This window comes from Labrus mixtus, chromosome 11 (genome assembly GCF_963584025.1).
Source record: "Labrus mixtus chromosome 11, fLabMix1.1, whole genome shotgun sequence".
Taxonomy (NCBI): Eukaryota; Metazoa; Chordata; class Actinopteri; order Labriformes; family Labridae; genus Labrus; species Labrus mixtus.
This window is the reverse complement of record NC_083622.1, coordinates 28,944,252-28,966,041: the sequence shown is the minus strand read 5'-3', so window position 1 is coordinate 28,966,041 and position 21,790 is coordinate 28,944,252. Positions and strand designations below refer to the sequence as shown.

The 21,790-nt window shown below is 39.8% G+C and overlaps 1 protein-coding gene across 2 annotated transcripts; it reads right to left on the bottom strand.

The window, feature by feature from the left end:
- Positions 1 to 419: 419 nt before the first annotated feature.
- faxcb (failed axon connections homolog, metaxin like GST domain containing b) lies at positions 420 to 21,378 on the bottom strand. Of its 2 annotated transcripts, XM_061051215.1 has the most exons (7): positions 21,064 to 21,378; positions 19,268 to 19,389; positions 15,909 to 16,044; positions 14,298 to 14,494; positions 9,948 to 10,165; positions 4,360 to 4,476; positions 420 to 3,876 (listed from the first exon to the last, which is right to left on the bottom strand). In XM_061051215.1, the coding sequence occupies exons 1-7, from the start codon at positions 21,097 to 21,099 to the stop codon at positions 3,554 to 3,556; spliced, it is 1,149 nt and encodes a 382-aa protein (XP_060907198.1). In that variant the 5' UTR covers positions 21,100 to 21,378; the 3' UTR covers positions 420 to 3,553. The 2 variants fall into 2 exon arrangements, with proteins under 2 accessions (XP_060907198.1, XP_060907197.1); XM_061051214.1 differs by lacking the exon at positions 21,064 to 21,378 and having other exon boundaries at positions 19,268 to 19,727.
- Between the last annotated feature and the right edge of the window lie 412 nt (positions 21,379 to 21,790).

Here is a 21,790-nt window from a genome sequence, read left to right as displayed (position 1 = left end):
TTCCCTTCACTCCTCAGTCCTGGCCTCTTCACCCCTTCTCTCCTCTCCACCACCTGCTCCTCTCCTCCTCCTCTTTCTCCTCTACTCATGGTTACATCCACCTTTTGTTTGTCCTCTTTGCTCTGGCTTAACGTCATCCTATTTTGTTTACCAACTCCACTTTACCTTTTTTCCTCTTCCGGTCCCTGCTCTCCTCTCTCCTTCTGTCTTGCCCCAGGCGGCTGGCAGACTCTTAATCAGTTTGCTTCCACCCCTGAATCATTGTGACTTTTTTAGCCTGATTGAAACACACAGCAACACAGACAATGCAGTTAGAGGTACAACAATATGGAGACAGATTACTTAACTACAGAGTCATTGAAACCCTGTAATTAACCTGAGACACAAAGGATGCAAATAAAACTCAGAACAAAAGTCTGTTAAAATTGTCACAGCTATGTTTTTTTTATTGAAATCAACCAGTCGCTCCAGTTTATGACTGCACATAGGTAGTTTGCTCAGTCAGTCAGTTCTACATACAGTACAGTCACACATACAATATTTACATTACCCAAGAAGTAATGCTAAGAAATGGTTCCAGTAACAAGACATTTAGTTTTAATATGGCTTGATTAAAGCAGTCCAACTGTATATGATGTCTAGCCTGGATAATGAAACACAACCCAGGCCAAGGTTGGTCAGAGTGAACCACAGGACGACATGATGGAGGAAGGTGGTCTCTAAAGTCCCAAATATCTGGATCAAACGACGACCTTCCATCATTAACTCATCGCTCTGTCCAGACTTTCATTTCCACCATAAAGTCACCAAAACTAATCTTCTCAATTACAATTACAGAGAAGTCATACAGATGCTCCGGTTTCCCTCATCAGTCTCTAAAATATCTGCTGCTCCCCTCCAAAACAATTAGGGTGTGTGAAGCTCACAGACTTAAAATGTTACTCAAAGCTATATCAACTGTTTTTTACATCTTGGGGTGCTGCAGAAAATCAGATGAAAACTTTGACATTGACTGGAAGTTAATATGGAAATCTTGCTGTTATTTACACATCTAGCAGGCAACAAGAAACACTAATATTAATTTAGTGTTCTGTCTAATATTTCTTCTGCCTTTTTTCCACACCAACTCCTGAGAGAAGTACTAAATGCTCAGTTTGATCACAAGTTTCTTGCTAACATTGTGGTTTTATTTTGTGGTGTTGAGGAGTGTTTTTATAACTTTATAAAATCTGCCTGCAAGATGTAAGAATCACGGTGTATTGAAACTCTGTGAACCTCAACAGAAAAGGTTTGAGACCAGCATTTCAAAGAAGACACTCACTCTGAGAAAATCTGCAAAGATGATCAGCAGAAGGTTCTACTCGTCAAAATAAATAAATATATATGATCCAAATCAAAACAGAGATGTTGATTTTCATTCCTTATTAAAACCAAAGCTTGAGAAATTAAAATGGATTAACACCAAAGATGAATAAGCAAAAGATATTAAATTAAACAACATTCATGAAAATAATTTGAGAAAAATGTAAGGCTATCTTTTAAAATAGTTAATAAACGGTCTTAATGTAGCACAACTGAACTAACAGATTTGAAAACATCACTGCTTGTCATTTTAGTGAAACAGATCGTAATCAACAAGAGTGTCAGATTATACTGCGCTTTTAAGATTTAAACCTCGGTCATTGTCTGAACTGGCCTTGTTGAAAGACTGATTTTACAATTTTCATGGGAACTCATTACTTCCGAAGAAACAGCGCTTAATAGAAGCTGTTAAAAGCACTGTTGTGATTTCCAAAGAAACAGGAAATGGAATAATGTGTCAGCTTAACTGATTTTTTCACACATTTTCTTCACTGTGAGTGAAAAAAAAATAAAAATGATCCCCCTTATGTATTTGGACGGTGGCCTCAAATCTTCATATCTCAACAGCACATGATGTAAGTGATCATTTTAAACTTTTTGATTTGTGTGTTGATGAACTGACCCTTATACCTGGACATCTACTCTATATGCACCTGGTTTACAGCAATCTTATTGCATAACAGTTCCACCTAGCTAACCGTGACAGACATAGGCAAACACTTTCCCCGAGACATTTTGGTCCATTTCATCCACAAACTTCTCAAATGTTGATTTGGTATTCGGATTCTTCATGTATGACATTCACACTCAGTAACTCTAATACACAGATCCAGTATGAGCAGCACAGTCCCCTTCAAACACAATCATTATCAGAACACTCAGTGTCCTCTTCTACTGATGAACACATTTATGTTTCCCATTCATTTGGCCGTTTCTCTTCTCTACCTCTGTAGCAGACTGCTCCCGTTAAAATAAAGTGAAAATACATTTCCACTAGTGCAAAATAATGTCTCTCTTTGAGAGTACTAAGAACATAAAAAATAACAAATATATCTATTTGACACATACGATCCTGTAAAGAATAATACAGTGGCACTGGTAATAAGTTAGATCACTGAAATAAATGTTGCAGACTTTGACCATGTCTTCAGTGTGAAAGAACTAAGGCTGATATGTCTGTCTGCAGGTATGCAAAAGCTTGCATTCATCACTTGTCTACACACAACCTGACATATTATTTATGAATCGGAACCATCAAGGTTCATAATTAAAAGACCAAATCTCCTGTGTTTAATAGACAGCAGCTCAAGGATGAATGACCTTGATGATGCAGAACAAAGGACGCTCCAGGCTGACCGCTGCTTCCATCTAGTGGTCAAATATCCAAACTACAGTTCTCTACTCGTACCAAAGAGATGCTGAAATGAAAGCTCCATAAATCAAATTACTACTTAATGGAGATGAATAAGAATGATAACTGATGAATGACACAGGCACAAATCTGCTCCTCTTCTTCTTCCTTTCCATTAAACAACAAGAAGAGTTGTAGTCTGACAGAGACATACATCATGTTTTCATAGAGATTCCTCCCACAGAGAAAAAAAAAACTATAAAGGAAATGACATGAGGATCGATCTTGAGCATGGACTGGCACTCAATGTCATCCTGTGTTTCCTCTGCAGCACATGGATGGTTAACAGCTGAGACACGGCAGCTGTTCTTTTTAGCCACATGATCAATCTCCACCTGTTCAAATGGGTTTGTGCGTTAAGACACATGGCAGAGTGGTGATTAGTTGCATCGTTTCATAGCAAGTGAAGTGCCACCTGTTTTTTTCTACAACACTCCTCTGTAGTCTCCACACTTTTCATGAGATGAGAAGTTACCTAGAAGTTAACCTTTTCACGCCAGTGTCTGAATCTGGGGACGAGACAGATAAGGCAAAGAGTAACTGCCACATGGACAGTTCTGACATAACAGGAGAGGACAAACATACGGTAGCATGTTTATTATGAGGTTCAGTTTGTATGCGCTGCATAAAGGTATATCCTTTTAGATATTGTTGCAGGTGGAGGAGCTGGAATACTTTCTCCAGCTGTAGTTGCTGTGATCTGGCAACATCCTTAGGCTGCGAGACTTTCCCCGCCTCCTGTCAGTCTCAATCAGTCAGCCAATCACGGCCTTTCTCGGGTCAAACCTCCAGGTCAGGCATCAACTCCTCCTTAAGCTGAATGTCATTGTCAGATCCCGTCCCCACGTCCGAGTCAAAGAGAGAGTGGTCCGAGTCCGGGGAGTGTGTGTGCGTGTGTACGGCTGAGTGGCTGCTTGCGTCACTGTCGTCCAGAGTGTCAGTCCTTGAGAAGAGGCCGAGGTCCAGCATGCCTGTAGGAGAGCCGCCGCCAACACTGCTCTCACTGTCGCCGTCATAATAAAGATCATCCACCTCCACAAACCACTCGGGCCAGAACCTCCTCCGCATCCGCTCGCAGAACATGGCCAGGTTGATGAGCTCTCCTGTAAAGACATCAAACACAGCAGATACACACGCTTTAACAGGAGTGAGAACAAACCAGCAGGAGGTGTACCTGGTGCTCAGTGGAACACAATACATCTGGGATACTTTGTGAAACATGTTTTCTGTTATCTCCTCCCTATGAGCTCTCTCCTCTAAAATTAAGTATCAAAGCAACATCAGGGAAACTTCATTTGTGACATTACAAGCTCTGATTTTGTTGCATGAAAAGATTAGAGACTCCCTTCTCTGTGCAAGATATGAAAGCAAATCAAAGCCTGCCAGTGACACTGCACTGCCATCTACTGGCTGAGAGAGATAAATACATCTATGTTAACCAGCAAGACAATGATAAACAACATTGAATATTACACGTATAAACCACACTGCCAGGTTAATAACTAAGCTCCTGTGAAGTAATAGTAATTACAGTAAATACACATTGCTTTCATGTAATCAGCTGGTGTCACAGATCTAGTACTGACCTTTAATAAGTTGTTCTGGCCGTGTCCCGGGCAGAGTCCACATAGCCTGGGCAAGATGTCCAAACACTGTAGCATCTAATGTCGACATCTTGGAGCCCATAAAGTACTTCTTATCTCCTGCAGGAAACAGAACAAACAGTAATATGAAGCTGTGTGCACAAAAAACCTTTTCTCTCAAATAATGAAACAAATGGGAAAGAGCTAGCAGCGTATGACTAAAAGAAATTCTTAATACTCTAATACAGTGTTTCAAAACCGCTCCAAGCCCACTCAGACACTGTTGTTATAAGTATTTCCTCAAATTCAGTTTCCTTCTTCACAAGCTGGAAAATTGGAAGAAGGGATCTTTCAGCCGTTGCTTCTCTTACAAAAACCAGCACAGGGCAGACAGTTTGTCACGGCACAAAATAACCATCTGTTTGAGAGACACAAGATTTGTCTGAACAACATGGCTGCCAGTCTCCTCACCTAAGAAGAAAGCAGCCGGGAGAAGTAAGTAAGTAATGCAGTTTTAATGTTGAAGTTATTGATATTTCACTCACAGTTTGAAGCTTTGTCCTTAAATAATATTTATCCAGAAATACAAAATGTATCATGAAGACCGGGTAATGAGGATAAGGATATTTATAGTTGTTGCAGGTTTCACATACTGACATTGGAAAACTTCATTGAATGTTTTCAAACACAGATTGTCCCCTCCATGATTCTGTTCCAGAAAATGATCAATGATAGTGGTGACAATGATCCCCATCAGCCTGAGCATATCAGAGTGATGCAGAGCCAGTCTTTGTAGACTCCCCAGAGCAGCAGAGATGAGAAGATTCTGCTGCATGAAACAGCAGGACGTCTTTGTCTTCCTATGGAGAAACACAGGCTGGAAGGGCAAACAGAGGCAGAAGCCAAAATAACTTTCATTTGACCCAAGATATGAAACACTTTTGCTGAACAGACACGCATAAATGAGATGATAGGGGGGCTGGAGATGTAAAAGGCAAAGGATGACCAGAGAGAGAAAGAGTGCTCAGATGACTGAGTTGGAGAAGGAGAACATTCAATTGAAAGAAAAAACTACAAGTTTAAAAGCTCAGGGTGAAACAAGGGAGGAGGAAGGCACAAGAAAGGGCCATGTGTGAGGAAAGAAAGGCCTTTGAGATTTAAAGGAAAGTCAGTGATGCAGAGGATGAGGGAGGGGAGTTGTTGATGTTGAAAATGATGACAAGGAGATGTTTAGGATAGAAAAGCAAGAGATAGCAATGGGTAAGAAGGTTTAAAATCAAAACAAAGACCAGCATCCAGAGAGATGAGCGATACATTCGAGCTGGTGAACCAGAACATGGAAAACATAAAAAATACTCTAATTCAATAAAAAAAAAAAAAAGATGACAGATGCAGCAGGAGAAAGGCTTTCACTGCTGAAAAGACACTATGGGTGATGAGAGGAAGGAGGAGATGAAATATGGAGAAGGCCTACATTCAAGAAAAAGTCAAGAAATCCAGAAAATCAGGGAGGCAGACATGGTGATGCGGAAGAAAAATGCATGGATTTAATATCATATAACACTGATACAAAATTGAAAAAATGGACCGATGAAAAAGACAATGCATCAGACAATGCATCAGCTTCACATCTCTGTGGCTCTGCTGGGACGAACAATGGCTACTGCAGCTCTTCAAAGATATGTAAACATCAACACAACAAAAAACAGAATAAGAAATCTCTCAAGTAAGCCTTCACAAACTGACATAAATAAATACATTTTTATAGAAATGCCATTGTTTCTCTTTTGCATTTTGTTTTACTACGATGCTATAATTCACTCAGCAGACACTTTTATCCAAAGATACGTCCATCAGAGAGTAAGAACAACTCAAGCAAGGAACTAGAAAGGTGGAAACAACGTCAGGAAGTGCAAACAAACAGCTTTAAGTCTGATTGGACACACAGGTGCTGACAGGAAGTGACCAGAGGTTAAATAAGTCTTAAAATAAATCTAAGTAAATCATCTTAAATTCAATAATAGTAAAACACATTTACAATAATTATCATTATTTATAATTACAAGTATGATCAAATTATCTCAAATAACAAAATCTGAATCACAATGTACTGTGATTAACGGATCAATGAAGAAGGTTTATGTGACAGAGTTAAAAAAGAAGAAGATACTTTTCAGTGTTGTGATATGAGGTTATTATAGACTTCCTTTTAATTCTCCTCTAGCCCAGTAAAACTTGATCACGTATTCCAACTTTTTTTTTTAAATCAAAATTGTGCTTGATCTACGAGTTTAGGCCAGTTTCATATTTCCTGTCCTGTCAGTTCATCTTTCATACAACACTGTGTTCAGTTTGGAAGCTACATTCAGTACACTAAGCACAATGTAAGCATAATGCTTAACGGAAGTGTTCACTTCAGTTATTTTCACTCCGCATCATGCCAAAATCAGAGGATTGTAAAGCTGCTTTATGTCACTAGAGTAAGCCTCACATTCAGGTCAGTCTCAACACGTTAGCTTGGCTGGATCGAGGTCAGAGCAGTACAAACACTGTCGCCTTTCAGTAAGGACATAATATCCTTGGCATTCACGTTTGTGTCTGTGATACTGACTGAGACGACCCAAACACTCTCGAAGAATGTCCTTGTATTTCATAATGACAAGTCAGCAGTGACTGTGAGAGGATGAAAACTAGAGGAACTATTCTTTCCTTTACCACGGGACTGATGACAAACACAATGTTTAAGTAACCAAAAGGTGGTCAGTGGGTACAGCGGCTACGTGAGTTAAACACCTCTCAGTTCTTGGTTCAAGTATCTTTTTTTGATAACAAGCAATCCAAACAATAATTAATTAATAAGATGATAAATTAGATGTTCATGAAAAAGGGAAAAGGGTTTATTGATCGGAGCAACACAATGTGTCAGAAAGACGGAGTCCCTGGGACAGAAACAGGAGAGAAAGAGAAACACACAAAGTAGGAACAAAAGGAGGAGCCTTCAATATGGCAGCAACATCTGGCCAATGAGGAACCAGACATCAAATAATTGTCAGTCAACAAAAAACAAACAAAGAGATATTTGCCCCATCATCATAACTTTAGATAGGTATACTGTAGGTGGGAGACAGAGGAGTAAAGCATGTTTTTCTATTCACATAAAAAGCCAATAGAAACACAATGTAGAAATATTAACAGAAAATGTCTCTTTGGTCTGCAAAATATCAATAAGGGTTGAAGAAAGGCAAAACTTTATCATTGTCCTTTTTGAATTCATATAGTTAGTGAGTATATGTATTGAAAATAGAGAATCATCTGAAACTCTAAACTGTTTTATTCCTCATAATAATCCCCAACACATTGAGAAACCTTGAGACAAACAACAACAAATACAAAGATAAACACTAAAAGTGACTGTAGCCTCATATGTTTTTAATTGACCAAGTGTACATAGTTGATGATTGATATTTGTGACTTGAGGTATGATGTGTATTAAATCAGTGATTTTTTCTAATAACAAAAGACACTTCAAAATGATCCTGTTTTATCTTGAAGATGGACTAAAACAAAAACAGATTAAAGATTCACACTTCTAGCACTCAAGCCTAGAAGAGGCATACATTAAAAGGGAAGTTGTATGTCTGTAGAGTGCACTGATGCTTTCACTCTGTAAAACGTTCCTTTTTAGAACAAGTGGTCCCCATTAAAAAAGCACAAACAGATCGATGAAAATCACTTTTCTCTCCAGCATCGAACTCTTTGTTTCCATCTCAACATTCTGATATCGTCTCCATGTGGCCGACATCCAGAACTGTGCTCTGTTTCATTCTGTACACACCGAGTGTGAACACAGACACAATGAGAGTTTTTGGTGTATCTTTGCATCATATGGAAACTATACGTATTCCATCAATCTTGTTGATGTTGTCTGCAAGGAAATGCAATACATTTACTTTAAAGTAGACCAATACATCAATGATGTATTAATATATATTATATAATGGCTTTTCATACTTGGATAAAGGATTGTGCATATTTATTATGAAACATTTGTCTGATCCTATTAGTCACTATAATGCATTAGGTGTAGATAAAGCCTGCCATGAGACACGTGTTGATATAAGCTGACAGTGCTGTAACAAATTGGCTTGATAAGAATGTTATTCTAAAATGACTCAGATACTTCCAACTCTGGGAAAACTGACTTTCTTTAGACTGTTAGAACGTAACTGTTTGTCATACCATTTGATCAGGCCATTGTTGCCTTTAAAAAAAAAACATTAACTGTGTTTTCTGATGAGCTTTAAAAGGTCACATGTTATGTTAAATACACTTTACCAATGTGAACACCAAGAAAAGTCCATCCTAACCATCTATTGCCTGCTCCTATTTTCAGAAACTGTGTACTCAAACAGGCCATTTGGCGATTTTCCCTTTGTGACATCACAAAGGGCAGTAGCCCCTCCCCCAGGTGGGTGACACTCCCACAGCTAGGTGTTTGTTCTGCCCGCCTTCTCACCGTAAACAATCCGGCATGTTGCAAGAAAGCCAGAGCCACCCAAGCCCTTCCAGAGAGGGGGCGTGGTCAGACACAGCTCATTTACATATTCAAAGGTACAGACACACAAACAGCCTGTTCTGAGCAGAGCTGAAATAGAGGCGTTTATAGACATGATCAAATACAGGATCAGAGTGGATTTAGAACAAGATGCTTCACAGACATGTTTTGGAAGGTCTGAGACTTATTTAAACTGGTTAAAAAGGAGGATAATATGTGACCGTTAATATGAAACACAAATGTTTACAATACTCTCAACACAGTAAACAATAATGTTACATCATCTTTAATGGTTATTCTTATGAAAGCAGATTCCAGGGAATCTTTGTTACACAGTCAAAATGGTTGCCAACAAACGTAAAGGTCTATTTTCAATGTAGATCAAATAAGAACTGTATCAGTTGCAATATTCACAATCTGCTTTTTTTTCTCCCTCTCTGTTATTGTAAAAAAAAAAAACACATGGGTAAGGCTCCTTGCTGCCACTACTATTTACATCTCATGTTCAGGAAAAACAAAGCAACTTTTCAGAAGTTGTTAAATTTCCGCTAAACTCTGCAGGAAACTGAATTTCAGAGTAAACTAATGACCATCCGGGACTTTTAGAAGAAAAGGATAAATCTCCTGACTTATGCAGAGGGGTTTATAGTAAAATACATGCTATTATGTTTCCTAAACAATAGCTCTGCTAACTCTATTATCACATTATGTAACAGAGTTTGGGTAATCTCTTAGTAGATCACTGTGATGAGATAAGTGGTTGTCCTAATGGAACATGTTTTATTGGCAATGGTTTGGGGAAGAGGCATTAAGAATGCTCTCACACACACACACACACACACACACACACACACACACACACACACACACACACACACACACACACACACACACACACACACACACACACACACACACACACACACACACACACACACACACACACACACACACACACACACACACACACACACACACACACACACACACACACACACACACACACACACACACACACACACACTCCTCTTCTTACCAAGCAGTGTGGCCAGCGTCCTCATGTCCTTCTCCATCAGTGTGTACACCTCCTCTTTAGAGAAACGTCCAATGCCGTGACCGTACATCTCCCTGCGGACCATACTGCCGTTCAGGTGAGTCAGCAGCCACTTCAGAGTGTCGCTCAGAGGGCCGCTCATCGCCAGAAGCTTCTGAGTTTCCTCCAGGTTATCCACCCACTGACAGTAGGCTATTGTCCTGAAAAACACAACACCTCAATGTGTCAGAGCAGAAGCAGATTGGACACTACACTTCTTATATTACAGGTTTTTGTGGCACTTGCAGTCTTTCAAATCTAAGGGAGGGTGCAAGGCTTTGCCTGCTCTGATGATGTATTTTGCACATCTTTACTAAAATCATCTTATCGGATTGAAACAAAAAAAAAAGTATTTTGGTAAGAACCCATGTGTAGGCCAATTTTGTTAGGATTTAAAAAAGAAAAATGTAACATATATATAAGAAAACAGGCATTCATCACAGAAAATTATTTGAATTGTTATTCATTTTTAACAGCGATGCATCACTTTTATCATGAGGGTCCTTGGGAGTGTTGGAGTGTTTGGGAAGCACTTTACAAGAAGTAAAATGTCCTGTATCAGAAGATTCCTTATTTGTGATCATAAACAAAAATGCAAAATAGTTTCAGCCAGTAATTCCCTATCAACAGGAACTATTCGTATTCTAGGTGTCTTAAGACGTTACATCCGATAGATCTATTTGGTTGTAACTTCAATATGCATCTGATCCGACAAGTATTGGCAAGAACACAAGTGTTTTGATCAGAAGAATCTGAGAAATGTTTTCGGCTGTTTTTGCCTTTATTAGATAGGACAGCTGAAGAGAGGCAGGACAATCTGGGAGGAGAGAGAGGGGGAGGACTTACAGCATTGATTTGAAGACTACAGCCTCTTAACATGAGTGCACCTAACATAACCGCTAAGCTACCTGGTGCGCAAAGACTCATTTTTTTAAGAAAACAGAAATAATATATTTTACACACACCTCACAGCTGTCACAAATTTAACCATCACTTTCTCAATGTGTCTGTAATTTTGTACAACAAATAAATCCTAACATTTAAATATGCAGAGGTCCTCAAAATCAGTTCTTATTGAAGGCTGTCACTGGCATCATATGAAGAGCAGATATGCTTTAGGGATAACAAAAGTAATTTTCTATCAGCTATTACTGTTAGGAAAAAGGAGAAACGGAGCTGGTCATAAAACGTGCAAGCTGCACTGTATCATTAAAAGTAGGATGTTTTAACCCGAGCGTCACTCCCTGTGTCCCGTCACCGTTAAGCCTTTTTGTGTACGTCAATAATTCTTGTGCTGATCAATAAAAGTGCACCCCCACACACAGTCCACTGCCACATTTATCAGCTACACCGCTCTCAACTGGCTGCAGGGACACAACACCTTACATTCAGTCATTCAGTGTGTCAGGGTGCTGTCATGTTAAGGATATGTGCAGAGCTAATGTATACAGGGAAGATGGTTTGGAGCAGAAACTCCACATGAAATTTGGATTCCATCTTGCTTATGTTAAAATGAAAAAAGGAAATCTGGGCAACCATTCAGGCATCAAATCTGTGTCACAGCAGCAGACAGACAGATCCTGTTTGTCTAAGTGCAAACAAGCCAAACACCAAACCTCACAATCCCTCTCTAATTCTGCTTCTCTTTAACTGCATCTAATCCTCTCTGACCACGAGAGATTTAGTGAGAAAAACCAATAAGAGACAATTGTTTTACACATATCCTATTATAACAAAACATCACAAGAGGGTAGCTGTCTGTACTTTTTGGTACATTCAGTGTCAAAGCCAAGCTGTTTGTGTGTGCAGACACTAACAAGATTAGGCTGCTATATTCTTACATACTTTCTCACACCACCTCGTTAAAGATACAGACTGAGCTTCTACCTCAGCTCGTCTGGAAGCCTGATGTCAGATGTCTAACCCCAGAGATATGACTGTGTCCAGCCTGTAGTTTTCTACATCATTCTACATAACTGGTCGCTCAATAGAAATTGAATTAAAGCATCTGGCCTCTGTAACATGAGGGTGTGGTGGCTGTTCAGTGACCACATGCTTCTTCCTGTTATCTGATACAACAAGATGATTTCATAGACTTTGTTTCCAGAATCATTTTTTCTGAACTCAGAAGGTGCTTATAGGTGTTGCTTGGGTGTCACATTTATAATCCTAAAGGCACAAGCAGCTGAGAATAATGGTTCTTTATCCTCACTGATCTGAACGCAGCATTGTAAGAAACTGTAAGCCTAGAGTAACTTATAACAATGTTAGGCTGGAAAAACTGAACAGAAATATTATTGGATTTGACCACAATTAAAGAAGTATAACAGAAGTTCCCTTTGGTACTTTATCACTGATACATGAAACAATGTGTCATATTATACTACATAGACTACAGTGCCAAAAAATAGCAAGGAAACAACTAGTAAAATCAAGGGAGCAAATGTATGATACTAATGAATACATTTAAAACATCATATTTTCAAAGGGTAATTAGCCATGAGTAACCTGCTGTAACAACAGTTTTGGTTTATATAATGCAGAGACAAGCTCTTTTCAGTATTCAAAGACTACAAGGGTCAAAGGAGCAATATGTAAGATATCTACTGAATTAAATTGTAAAGTGACCTTACTACATCATTAAGGAAACATGCTTTGTTGAAGTGCTTCATACTCTGACAACAACGCAGCAGCCAGTATGTCCTCCTTCTAAGTTTTGATTCCAGTCCTGAATGGTCTGTTTTTGTTTTGAGGTTGACAGTTTAAAGGCACAACCACACAGCCGTTTTGGACGCCCCTCAGTTTGTAAGGCAAACGGCAAACCAAAATGTGTTGCAGTGATTGTTTTGAACATTTTCTAAATAGCTCCACGACCAGAAATATGGTAAAACTACAGATTAATAATGGAGATGCTTTTGAAAAATGGAGAGAGACTAGAACGCAGGAATGTTTCAAGACCGATGCAGAGCTGGCTAAACACTGAAGCTTCAGTTGCATAGTTGCCACTATGTTCATGTTCATGGCAGCTGGACATCTGTCTGTTACTAGAAGACCTGTGATGTCCCTGTGAGGTTTAAAGCGTTGTCTCTGGAACACCTGCCCTGCTGTTAGCCCAGAGTGTACAGATAGAAACCAGATAAAAAGAACAGAAATTGAAAAAGGGCTCAAATGTTTCTAAAGGGTTAAAGCATTCAAACAGCCCCATTACAATGAAAACATTTTATACGCCCAGCTATTAGAGAATTATGAACTATTGTCTTAAACAAACTAACATTTGTCACTTCTCAGATAGCAGCTGTGAATCAAGCACAGCTTATTCTCTTGTCCTTTGAGATCTTGTTTTCTTATTTTTAAAACAGCATCAATCAGGGGAGCTGGATCGGAAATGCCCTCAGCATCAGTAGAGCACCACGCCGCCACACTGCCCTTCCCTGACATAAATAATTGAATCAATAGGTCTATATGTGGGTCTGAAGGCGGCACGGTGTGGGTGGGGGAGCAGAAAAGAGAGTGACGAGGAGACACAAGGAGAGAGGGAGGAAGGGAGGATGTGGGTTACATGAATGACCTCTAAATCTTTATTTACCCAATTATTACATCTCTAAACTCACCAAGTATTCCTCTATACGTTATTAAACTGAGGAGAATAGTGTTTTTTGGTTCTTCTTGTGTGTGTGTTGGGGGGGGGGGGGGATTCATGGAGCTTTTAGGTAATGGAAACACTCTGAGCCTCTCTGGGCGTTGGTGGGAGGAGTGGTAAACGATTTCCCAGCAGCACAGTGTTTCTCACCCAGAGGTTCTTGAGTGACTTACCACAGCAAAGGACGCCTGATATCACTTCACTGACGGTGAGGATGGAGTCAGCCCTGGGCTGGAAGGCTACACAAATAACGCTTGAATTAAGGAACAACTAAAAAAAGAAAGATTTTAGACTGACTCAACGTGAGGGTTATTTTCTATGAGATCTGTGTGATGTGTGTGGGTGGTTCCTGGTACAGCTTAAATTTGATCTTATGTATTCAAATGAGCATTGAAATCAGAATATGTAAATGTGTATACACACATTTACATATTCTGATTTCAATGCTCCAGTCCATACCAGTCCATACCAGTCACAACAACAGTTACGTAAATGATTAGTCACAGTATTCTGCCTTTTCAAACAACCCAAAGTTTCCATATAGTTGGAACTTCGGACAAGTTTGCAGCAAGAGGAATCACAGTTTGTAACAGGTTTGTAAATGTGAAGTAGCTTGTTCAACACTAAATAAGCTCTGGCTATGAGACCCTCACCAGTAGAGGTGTTCCTCCACCATCTTGGTGACAGCCCGGGACACAGCTCTCTCCTGCGGGGTGAGGTTTTGGTTGAGGTTCACGCCGAGCTTCTCCTCCAGGAAGTCTACGATGAACTCTGACCCTGACGCTTGCTCGTGGTTGTATTCCATCCAGGGCATCTTACCCTGCGGGGACAGCTTCCCATCAAAGTAGTTCTGTGGAGGGAAACATCTTCATGTGAGAACATGTAGAATCTATGTACACTTTTGAAACAGGAAGAGCTTTTTCTGATTTCCGACTCTATCCACTGTCCTATCTCTCCATTAAAGGCACAAAAAGCCCAAAAATAAATCTCAAAAAAAAAAAAAAGAGTGAAGTTTAACAATATGTTTTTTGATTAGCAGGAACAAGGGGTCTAAAATAATTACAAGTTGGTGAAAGGGAATTCTGTGGTTTATTATTTTGTAGTTAAACCCGCCAGGGAATGAGAAATAGGCTAGATTGGTCTCTGCTACACAAATATTTTGAGAATCCTTGTTTTAAAGGTAACATATTATGCAAAATACTCTTTACCACGTTTTTTCTAACAATGTGTCCCTAGCCTACTTTTCTGAAAACATGTGCTCAAACAGGCTGTTCGGAGATTTTCCCTTAGTGATGTCACAAAGTGCAGTAACACTCCCACAGCTAGGTGTTTGTTCTGCCTGATGAGTCTGCCATCTCACTTTAAACAAAGGACATGGTGCAAGAAAGCCCAAGCCACATCCCCTTCCAGAGAGGGGGCGTGGTCAGCTCCCTTGCATTTAAAGGTACAGACACAGAAACAGCCTGTTCTGGACAGGGCTGAAATAGAGGAGTCTATAGACATGCTAGAATACAGGATCAGAGGAGACTTATTGAAACTTTTGAGACTTATTAAAAAAGGAGAATTATATGTGATCTTAAATAGTCTCTTGCAAGTATCTTCCATTGTAAGGATAGGAGAGCAAAATAACAGTTTGTTGCCACATAACATTATCTGCTGTGTCTCAAGTTTTTTCTAGTTCAGCTTTCACTCATGAACTGCTGGATTCCAATAGATTACCATATTTTGTCAAGTGCTTTGCTCCTGGTGGATTATTGTAGGGTCTCCGTCATCAAGAGTATTAGAAGTAGTACGATCTAGATTTGTTTGTTTGTGTCTTGAGATAACATTTAGAATGAGCTAGAGCTATACAAATACAGATTGATTTTTAATTGATCTTTCAAGTACCGTAGAAAGACTCAAATAAATATAACTGAAAGGGCAAATTCAGTCTGTGACAAAAATCTACCAGTGCACATTGTACTTGACTTAAATACCTTAAAGTTTAGGATACTTCAGTGTTTCATTTAATGTTCACTGTCAAGGTAAAATAGAGCTCATGCTTTTTGTAAACTTATTGGTTAAACAGCCATAAACTCTGAGGAAGCAGACTCTTTATTGGCCTAAATGTCATTAATCAAGCGCATTGCATTAACATGAGGAGCATTGGCTGAAGTGACATCACTGACTACAGAAATGACAACAAGTGCTGAAAATCTCTAGGAAATGAAGTGCAGAAAGACACACAGCGAGGAGCATCTCACTGTTTGTCTAAAGAGTATCACCTGGTAGGGCAGGTCCACCATGCGCAGGTACGTCTCTATTTTCAGGCAGAAGGGTGAGAGGCTGGGCACGCCATTCTTTGGCCTGGAGAACTGATGGAGGATGATGGCGTCTTTAGAGTCCAGCTCCTGCTCCTTCCTACACAGAGAGCACAGATGGAGAAAAGAAAACATTTAGTAAATAAACAGCGTTGGGTTCTGTGGCGTGACATAACTTACTATGAACTGTTTTTATTTTTCTTGATCTCATGCTGGGACATTTTCACACTTCACATCCACACTAAGGTACGGTAAACTTTAATATATCTGCTGTCCAGGTTTACTAAAGCACCACCAATAGAAAAGACATGAATATCACATTATTTGATAGTGTTATCATTAGAACTCGATTGACATTGAGTGGAAGGCAAGTGCACCTAACTCTGAAGGTTTTTGTTACTGTGATGGATTTCCTCATTTTTTAGAAACAAATAGCAAGAAATTGCTGATTCTTCAGGGAGGAATAGACTGCAGGCTTTGATATCTTTCATACTTCAGTCAGTGTGTACACACCAGCAGGAAGGATAAGAGAGCTTTGATATAAACTTAAAAGACAACAACAGTGTCCTTTGATTCAAATGTTCAATCAGTCGATCGTACTACCTGTTTTCTAGGCCAGCCAGACGGTGAGATTAATACCAAACAGAAAGCCTGATTTGCTGTTCAGTGTCACACTTCCCAAACTTTCCAGGAAGAAAAAAAAGGTCACACCTACAGTTTATTATAGCACGGTGACACAGCAGTAAATCCCTGTGTCTCTGAGCTCAACCGCCCACCAACATGCACACTTTTATTTTCAGCAACTGCGGAGGCTTCTCTTCATATCCTCTTTAAAAAACAGCTTCCTGAAAACCTATGCATTATTTTACTTTAATCTGAAATGTTAGAAGTATTGCAACTTAATCTCTTATCATCTATTTTGACACTTGTGCAATATTTTCATTTTAATTGTTTTTGTTTAGTTAGCTTGTACACACACACACACACACACACACACACACACACACACACACAACAAAAAATCAACTTTATAATTGTTTTTTTCTTGTTTTTTTTTTTTAGTGATGATGGTTCTTTGAAATGCATCAAGCTGAGTTTATGTTGTTATGTGGATCTTCTGTATCACTATCCCCACGCGCCTGGTATTGAGAGCTTCTGTTGGAATTGAAACTATTGACTAAATGAATCAACACACTGCCCGAGTTTAAAAAAAAAACACACTGCTGGTCAATTCCCATCCCTTAGCTACAGTCAGTCATACTGTATGCTGCAGTCTCAACACTACATATCATAGACTATTCCACCGGTGTTGTTCTCTGTCTCTTGTCTCTGGACTGCTGTGGATTTGACTTCCTGTGATTGCCGTTTAAAAATGCTCATTAGTCATGTGATTTGTTGATGTGTGTCATCATCAGGTGTTTCATGTGAGTAAAGACTGAATCAGTTCTAATACATATTGATGCTTCAGGTCTAATTTAAGACAACAAAATCCACAAAACTTTGTCTAAAATGGGTTCAGCTGAGATAACGCCAATCTTAAATGTGTTTCCATTTCCTGTTTGTTGCAGATACATTTGTTACAAGTATTCTTAAGAGCATATTAAAATATACAAAATGGGCCAAAATACACAATTACAGAAGAGAAAACAGTTTCTGTGAAAGGAAATGTTACAAACTGGCATCATTATTGTTTTGCACAAACAGACAGAGCAGTCTGATCTGGCTGAATTATTTAAAAGTATTTTACAGTGGACTGTCAGTGTGTGTGTACTCTACTTTTTCTTATCTCACATTATGTCATGAATAACACAATCAGTGAGAACAGTGAGCTTAAAATAAAGGAGTCTAATACAAGAGAACTGGGTAAACTTACTTTCTAAAAAGTGCAGTGTTTATATCACTCATCACTACACTCAGTGATGTAAAAGTAAAGCATTAAATACATTTAAACAATAGCACAAACCATTAGCCTCCTTTTAGCCTCCAAAATGTCCATACATTTAAATCAACACCTGCCTAAAACACCTCTTTGTGCCAAGTGGCCACTAGGAAAGACCTAACTGGGACTCTCTGTTGAGCTGTGCAGAAGACTCTCTAACTTTATGACCACTTAATACTGCTGTTGAACCAAAGCCTATTTGAAACTGATTTTTCTGTTATTTGGAACTTCCTGTTTATGAGTGAAGGCAAACAGGAACACCTTTCTGTATCAGGAATCTGAGCCACACAAATGAAGCTTTTTAGCCCTGCACAGATTTTTTTATTAGGCCGTATTAGTTTCAGCTTGGTGTGCCAAACAAACAGGTAACCAGGTGTATATATAGTATGTAAAGTCTCTCTGTGTGTTGTCTCTGTCCAGCTTGTTGTGGTGCTGAAACAGTTCTTGTAAGTCGCTGTCCATGATAAAATAGTGCTGAACACACTATTTTCAAATCTCTGTCTGCTTTATTATCACTACTGATGTGTCCTCTGCATCCTTCATATTACATGTGGGGCAAAAACCTCCCTGAAAGCCACTTATAGGAAGCCCTCCAAACATCAAGGCTCTCTTTGTATGGACATGATATGGAGAAAAGTAACTGACTACAATGGCAGAACTGACGACCACATCACATGGCAGTACAGATGATGCTGGCAGGCTGCACGTGATTCAGCAGCAGCGTCTCTGCACGAGATGCAGGGTTACACAGATTATCAGAAGAGGGAGGGGGGAGTGAAAGCAGAAACTCCCAGGCCACTGTGACAGGATGTACACACTATCCGGCTCTGGCCAAGCCCAAAATAATCCCCCATTGACAGGCACGCATTTCCTGCTCTAACGCCAGACCTGAGATTATCATGTTTACATCTGTGGGATTCATCACATCCCATCCTTCAGTCTCAACAGCGTACAGCTATAAATGTTTGTGTTTTCTTTGAATATGTCCAGGCAGCAGCTGTGTGCATCTCACGGTAGAGTTCATTAAAGGTCGCTGTGACTCCGCAGCGCCCGAGGAGCGCTCCGTTTATTCACGCTCAGGTGCCGACGGAGAGCTGGCACATGAACCGACTCGTGACTGCTTTTTATTTATTTGATTTTTTTTCCTCCCCATCTAGTGTCGTGTCCTTGGGAGGAGGAAAACAGCGTCTGAAACCTCAGAAAACACCGCGAGATTTGCACCAAAAATCACATCCTATGGAGGGACTCTCCCATATCCATTCATGGATATCCTATATCAGTCCAATGACACCCAGCAGTCACTGTCAGCAGGGGAGATATTACTGAAGGATAAATAAACAGAAGTGATGAAATGAAATAGAGCAGGCACAGTGTGTGCTCCTACCTGATGGCGAGCAGTTCATGCAGTAGGTAAGCTGCAGCAGCCAGCAGAGCCCCTCCAGTGATATACAGGGTCTTCTTCCACCAGGAGTCCGAACCCAGAGCCGACATTATGCCTCCGTAGTCCTGCAAAGGGAAGGCGATGATATAGCCATACAAAGAGTGCTGCTGCTCGGAGCCGCACAGCCCGATGGGCAGGCTGTGATTCCGCCCGAGCTCAACCACACACGGCCGAGAAGAGGCGAAGCCAGCAGTCCAGTACATCCTCCCTCGGTTATCCTACAGCCACCCGGCGTCCTCCCTGCTGAAGTCCCCGGGCTTCATCTACAGGCCCGGCAGCTTGTCTACGGCATGGCGGCGGTATGCTTGATATTCTTCCAGAAACCCAGAAGGAGTAAACATTTCGACGCCCCCTCCCTAGGAAGATGCTCACAGCAACCTGCTTACTTTCCCTTTGCAGAATTTGAAATGTACGTCAAGCAACCCACAGAACAACAGCTTCACTTCAGATTACAGATTTCAAAATAAAATGATAGGCCTCATCTTGGGTTTAGGGCAATTCAATGTTAATGACATTTTGTGAGCTGGTTCATGACCTAAAACATGTTAAAGTGCCTAATTATATATTAGTCGTGTTTTTATTTTTTAACATTACATTTCCGAACTATTGAAACTATATGGTCCTCCACTCAAACAGGGGTGCCTAATTTTAAATTATACATATTTTTATATGGAAAAACATCAACTCCAACAGTGATTTAATTATTTTCTTGTGTTACTAGCATTGCAAAAGTCTTTATTTTTGTATTACTGATTGTCTTTCAGACTTATCCTTCTGTTTATAAAGTGTCAAATGGTACACATGTCATTTGACAGAGCCAAACGCACACATTATAATAGCTATTTGTGTCTGACCAGCAACAAACAACTAAAATATCTCAATCAAATGGCATATGTTTCTGAAACTGTTCAAGAGAGATGCGATTTTACAAGCTGAAACAACCATATTCTGTCTAAAGTCTTCTCATTTACAAACTAGCCAACGTGATTTAGGGTGGTCAAACTGATAATGCTTTTATAAATTCGTTTATTGTTTCATTTCTTCTTCAAGTCTTCCACTTAAAAACTGCAGGAAGGTAAGAAAGTTGTACCTTATTTTGAAAAAAAGCTGAAAGAAAATAATAAAAAAAAGTGGAATCTTTTTTATATTTTATCTTTTACTTGATTATATTTAAATGCATTTCTTATATTAGTAAACTGTTTTTAGTAAATACGTGTTTTTTGTTTGACAAAAACAATGCCTTATATTTATAGCCCAATACTTTTATTTTCAAGATGAACCAGAACAACATCCTGCGCTGTTGTGACAAATGACGGCAGCTTGACGAAGCAGGCCCATTGTCTGCTCCAGTGGAGGAGACACCCCGCCCTGACGAGCCCCTGCATCCCAGTCAAACCAGTGGCTCTGATGCACACATTGTCCATTGGCCAGCAGCACTCAATGACGTCATGTCGCGGTGCTATTTTCATAGAAGATATGAACCTAATGTAGACTCGTTTGTGGCTTTTCTTTTTCTTTGAAGACTTGCAATTAAAAACGTTCCACATATTTTTTAAGTCATCCTACAATTTAAAGGGTAGCTAAAACAAAAACTGCAAGTGCTCAAATGAAGGCTAATAAACATCAGAAAACTATCAGTTAACCGATGATCGTTCAACGCACATCACTGATAACATGTTTTAATGTGCAAATGTAAATGTAAACATGCAAACAAAAAAAATAAATAAATAATAACTCACTCTTGAACAACTTCTGAAGTGTAGGAAGACGTTCATCCTGAAGGCTTAATCCAGCGGCTGTTTTCGGAATCACATTGCCCAGCATGCCGAGAGGAGGACGCAGACAACTTGGAGAAATGCAGATTTCGTAAAGCTCCACACGTTACAGCTCACATCATCAACCGTGCCACCTTAATGCTGCTGAAATCCGGTCTCCTGTAGGTCAGCAGGTTACGATCTGTCTAGGTCGATAAACCCGGCAGTGCTTGTTAATGTGTGTTTAAGCTGTGGGACCGTGATGAGATGTGCTGCAAAGTCCTCCCTTCAGCCATGGCTACTGCAAGTTAGGTGCGCGCTCCCGTGGATTTAAGGAGCGCGCACCAGAGCAGCAGCGTGTTTACACAGAAAAGGAAAGAAAGAGTAGAATACTCTGCAGATACTAATGTAGCTGATGGTATCATGTTTTTTTACCCTTAATTATATAAGACATTAAGCATCGCCTTTAAAACCACAGTCCGTTCATTTTGAAAACTGACAGATAAACATTGCTGCAGGGACACCTGAAATAACCTCTGCAGCCCTCAGGGTCTCTTGTTTAATGGGCATTCAGACAAAAAAAAACATCTTTGTGAATACTTACAACCCAGTTAGCGGTCACGTGTCAATGCTACACGTGCAAGCAAGGCGTCTTTTCCTCCAGGCTTGATTTACATTATGTAATACTTTCACATAAGACACATTTTAATCC